We start from the raw sequence: 5,000 nt of genomic DNA, 5'->3' as shown, positions 1-5,000 counted from the left end.
GATTGGTCGACCACGATGATCTTCTCGTGGTGCGCCCACAGGTAGATGGAGGAGGAGACGTGGTCCGGGTGACGCATCACCTGGGGCGGGGGGGGGTACCGTCCATTCAACAGTTATACCTGTGTGTGTGTGTGTCTGTGAGTGTGTGTGTGTGTGGTACCTTCAAGTTGGGTTGCAAGTGAGAGAGTGTGTGTGTGTGTGTGTGCGGTACCTTGATGTTGGGGTGCAGGTGAGTGTGTGTGTGTGTGTGTGTGTGTGTGTGTGTGTGTGTGTGTGTGTGTGTGTGTGTGTGTGTGTGTGTGTGTGTGTGTGTGTGTGTGTGTGTGTGTGTGCGGTACCTTGATGTTGGGGTGCAGGTGAGTGTGTGTGAGTGTGTGTGTGTGTGTGCGGTACCTTGATGTTGGGGTGCAGGTGAGTGTGTGTGTGTGTGTGTGTGTGTGTGTGTGTGTGTGTGTGCGCGGTACCTTGATGTTGGGGTGCAGGTGAGTGTGTGTGTGTGTGTGTGTGTGTGTGTGTGTGTGTGTGTGTGTGTGTGTGTGTGTGTGTGTGTGTGTGTGTGTGTGTGTGCGCGCGGTACCTTGATGTTGGGGTGCAGGTGCATCAGCGTCCTCTTGCTGTACTCTGAGTTGATCCCCAGGGCGAGCTCCACCTCTTTGTACAGCATCACGAAGACCCGCACTCCTTGTTGCTATGGAAACACCGATGGAGACTCATTCCTTCGCTCCCGGGAGAACGAGTCGAGCGAGGAGACAAAGCCGACGGTACGACAGTACAGGGGGAGGGGGGGGGGGCGCGGTCATCCAGCCGCGGGACGACTGAAACAGGCAAGAGGGTGGAACACCGAGGCTTCGATCGCACACATCCCTGAGGGCCGGACCTCAGAGGACACCGCCCCGCCCATGCTCTGCCCAGCTCCGCCCAGGCCCCGCCCCAGGCCCCGCCCAGGCCCCGCCCATCTCCGCCCAGGCCCCGCCCAGGCCCCGCCCAGCTCCGCCAAGGCCCCGCCCAGGCTCCGCCCATCTCCGCCCAGGCCCCGCCCCAGGCCCCGCCCCAGGCCCCGCCCATCTCTGCCCAGCCCCATTTACACATCTGACAATGAGAGCTTGAGTCTTTGGTCCTAAGAGTCATTTCTTGCAAGGGGGATAGTCGTAGTAGTAGTAGCAGCAGCAGTAGTAGTAGTAGAACTACTACTTGTACTAGTAGTAGTACTATAAGTAGTAGTAGTAGTAGTAACTTTATCGATCCCTAGGGGACGGAAATTTATTTGAAACGGCAGCGAAATGAATACATAATGAAATTATTAGTAATATAATAAACATAATATTGATCCTTAAGATATATCAGATATTATAAAATAAAATATAGTATTAAGAAAAAAAACAAAACAAAAAAATTAAATAAACTAAATGTGATTTTCGAGTACAAAGGAGAGCCAATAGGAGGTTTCATTCAATCAATCCAAACTTTTTTTGATCGCTCACCGCTTTCCGCTTCAGTATACAGTCCAGGCGCCAGCGGTTGCCCTCGACGACGGGCCTTTTGAGGAAGATCTCCGGGCTTAACCTATGGAGATGTAGCGGTACACACTGTGAGACCACACACTCTTTTAGCGGTACACACTCTTTGCATAGATAAGACACGGCAGCACAGAGACAGGTGAGCGCTCGCATGGGTCAGGTTTCTCTGGGTGTCGGTGTATGTGTTCGTGTTGGAGTGTGTGTGGGTGTGTGTGTGTGTGTGCGTGGGTGTGCATGCGTATGTGTGCGTGGGTGGGTACATGTGTGTGTGAATGTCTGTGTGGGTGTTTGTGCGTACGTGTGTGTACGTGTGTGTGTGTGTGTGTGTGTGTGTGCATGTGTATGTGTCTCAGACGGTAACGGATCCATTTGACCGGAAAACCTCCCTGAGAGGTGACCACTAGATGCACTCACTGGCCCTTCACACGCACACGCACACACAGACAGACACACACACACACACACACACACACACACTGGGAGAATTCCCTAGTTATCGCTCTGTTTACAGCAGTTTAATTCCCTGCTGTAAACAGCGATAAAGAGCTCAGTAACTCTGCAGAGTAAAACCCAAACATTCCTCTGTGTTTGGGGATACATACTGTAGAGGGTAATTCCGGTTAGGGCGACTTGGGGCGACTGTGTCACAGACACATAAAAAAGAGTAACTTTCCCTTTCCACAGCGTCTAACTATAACCTTCAGGTGGCCTTGGTGAAGGTGTTAAACTCTGTGCCGTTCATTCGATGAAAAGAAAAGCTTTTAACCCAATATGCACACGCCCGCTGTCACGCAGTGGCTGCCAGGTTCAAAATAACCCAAAGCCTACCCACGAGTATTTATTTAAAAGGATGAACTGGACATTAATCCAGGAGAGTTCAAAAAGTCAAAAGTTGAAAAAAAAAGCTCATTGAACACAAGGCTGCCCGACATACTGGCGGGATGGCGAGGACGAACAGTCATCCCGTGATGATTGTCAAAGACTACGGATTGATCCTGTTGTACTTTTGTACTTCATACTGTACGCACTTATTGTACGTTGTACGTCTTTGCACTTAAAAATAGCCCTTAGCTTCCTGTAGCATCTTATCCTAGCTATCATTGTTGTATACGGGAATGGGTTAACCTAGTGATGCTAAGTGCTTGGCACTTGGTTCTATGAACATCCTTACTGTATCGACAGTGAAATATTGTTGTTTCTCTTTCTTCCGCCAAATGTACTTATTGTAAGTCGCTTTGGATGAAAGCGTCTGCTAAACGCCCTGAATGTAAATGTAATGCCTCCTAGTCTCCCTCTAAATCGTTTGATTCCATTCTCTTCACACAGAGAGGAAACTCCTTCTTGATGTTCTCCGTTTCACTTCCTGCCCTGCAGCTAAAGTACGTCAACAGGGGAGTCACATGACAACCTGGTGACTTGTGACGCTCAGACACACACACACACACACGCGCGCGCACAGGCACGTACGTACGTACCACCAGTCGGTGATGAAGATGTCCTCCTTCGCGGCCTCCAGCGCGTCCGCCACGTCCTCCATGTACGTCCGTCCGTTGACATACCTGGAGGTCAAAGAGACGCGTTACACCACCGGGAACACAGGGAGATTTAACACACACAGTACCACGCACACACGCTGATTAGACAGCAGATACTGTATACTAGATGGAGTATAATCATTGCATTGTTGTATTTATTGTTGTATTGTCGTTGTATTGTTGAGCACCTTGTAAAAAAAGGGCGTGTGATTTGATTAATACTTGCTTCTTGGATGGTGTTTTATAGAATTTGTTTATTTTATTGTTTCTGACAACTAACCACAAGGACACACACACGTTTGAACGGTGTGAGTATGTGTGGGACAGGATAGTGTTGCTCAGCATTCGGACAGATGATGTGCAGAACAGTGTCACTTTCCCTCTCCCCGTTCATATCAGATTACACACACACACACAAACACACACACACACACACACACACACACACACACACACACACACACACACACACACACACAGCTAGCCAGCTGGAAGGCATCGTGTCTAGACAGAGACTCCAGAGTGAACCCTTGTTCGGAATGTGTCCCCCCCCCCTCATTACCATAATAACATGAACCTGGGACAGATATCTGATGAGGGCGGCATGTGGCTCCATGACACCTCACCCTGACTGCTCCTGACGAGCTGGCTGTCACCTTGCGTGGTTGACTCCGCCGTCGGTGTGTGAATGTGTGCGTGAATGGGTGACTGTTAGGCAATGTTGTAAAGCGCTTTGAGTGGCTACTGGTAAAAGGAAAGTTTTGAGGCCATGAGGATTGCCCGCAACGGTCGTCACAATCACACTTCCTTTCGGCCTCGTGCTCAAACTAATGTCCCACCTCTTCGCACGACCGGCATAATCTAAAAAGTCAAAATAAAGTCCTTGATGTGTTTCTATTTCTCCTTTTCATTTCATTTGTCTAAAGGGTAAGGTGTTGCGCGACAGTTCCATGCTACTATTGAGTGACACTTAAAAAACAGCCAATCACAACGCAAGGACCCGCCTCCCCCCGGGCCAACTGTAAACGCGTTGCCGCGGTTACCATTTGGCGGGGATGTTGACCTCCTCGCGGGCGAAGGAGCCAAAGCGATGGTCGGTGAGGAAGGCGGAGCCGTGCTTCTGGACGAAGCCCTCGATGGACTGACCCCACCAACGGGCGTGACGGTAACTGGAGCACTTCAACACCAGGCTCCTGGGGGGGGGGGGGGGGGGGGGGGGGGGGGGAGAGAGAGAGAGAGAGAGAGAGAGAGAGAGAGAGAGAGAGAGGGCAGAGACAGAGAGAGAAAGAGAGAGAAGAGAGAGAGAAAGAGAGAGAGAGAGAGAGAGAGAGAGAGAGAGAGAGAGAGAGAGAGAGAGAGAGAGAGAGAGAGAGAGCGAGAGAGAGAGAGAGAGAGCGAGCGAGCGAGAAATTAACACATCTTGAAAACTCCTTCTGGCTGCTTACTGTTTCCAATCTGCATTAATTAGACTTTTATTGGAAACATTAACGTTACCTAACTACGACAAAGACAATCCCCAATCAGACTCACTCACATCAGTAAAACACACAGTCACACAAACAGTCTCACACGCACGGTCTCACACAGACCCACACAAACAGTCTCCCACGCACACAGTCTTTCACACACAGTCAGACAGTCTCTCAAACAACCACACACACACACTCTCTCTCTCCCACCCCCCCACCTGGAGAGGCTGTCGACGCGCAGGCCGTGGGTGGTCTCCGTGTCCCTGGAGTCCATCTTGATGTTGAACTCTTTGTCCACCAGCATGACGAAGGAGATGGCCCCCGAGTCCGTCTTCATGTAGAGCAGGAACGAGTCCTTCACCACCAGCCACCTGCACGCACTCACACACACACACACACACACGCACACACACACACGGGCACGCACGCACACACCACACACGGGCACGCACACACACACACACACACACACACACACA

At 50.7% G+C, this 5,000-nt stretch overlaps 1 protein-coding gene across 1 annotated transcript in view; it reads right to left on the bottom strand.

Moving 5' to 3' along the window:
- The window catches only part of pld1b (phospholipase D1b), a 32,385-nt gene that overhangs the window by 16,315 nt on the left and 11,070 nt on the right, over nucleotides 1–5,000 (bottom strand). Inside the window, 6 exon segments of the mRNA XM_079754701.1 lie at nucleotides 1–80; nucleotides 578–688; nucleotides 1,482–1,563; nucleotides 2,993–3,076; nucleotides 4,096–4,245; nucleotides 4,740–4,892. The exon segment at nucleotides 1–80 is cut by the window's left edge and continues 106 nt beyond it. Of these exon segments, the coding sequence (XP_079610827.1) occupies nucleotides 1–80; nucleotides 578–688; nucleotides 1,482–1,563; nucleotides 2,993–3,076; nucleotides 4,096–4,245; nucleotides 4,740–4,892 (660 nt within the window).

The sequence above is a fragment of the Pollachius pollachius genome (assembly GCF_949987615.1).
Source record: "Pollachius pollachius genome assembly, chromosome: 17".
NCBI classification, from domain to species: Eukaryota; Metazoa; Chordata; class Actinopteri; order Gadiformes; family Gadidae; genus Pollachius; species Pollachius pollachius.
The sequence above is the reverse complement of the archived record's forward strand: the minus strand, read 5'-3'. Positions and strand labels throughout refer to the sequence as shown.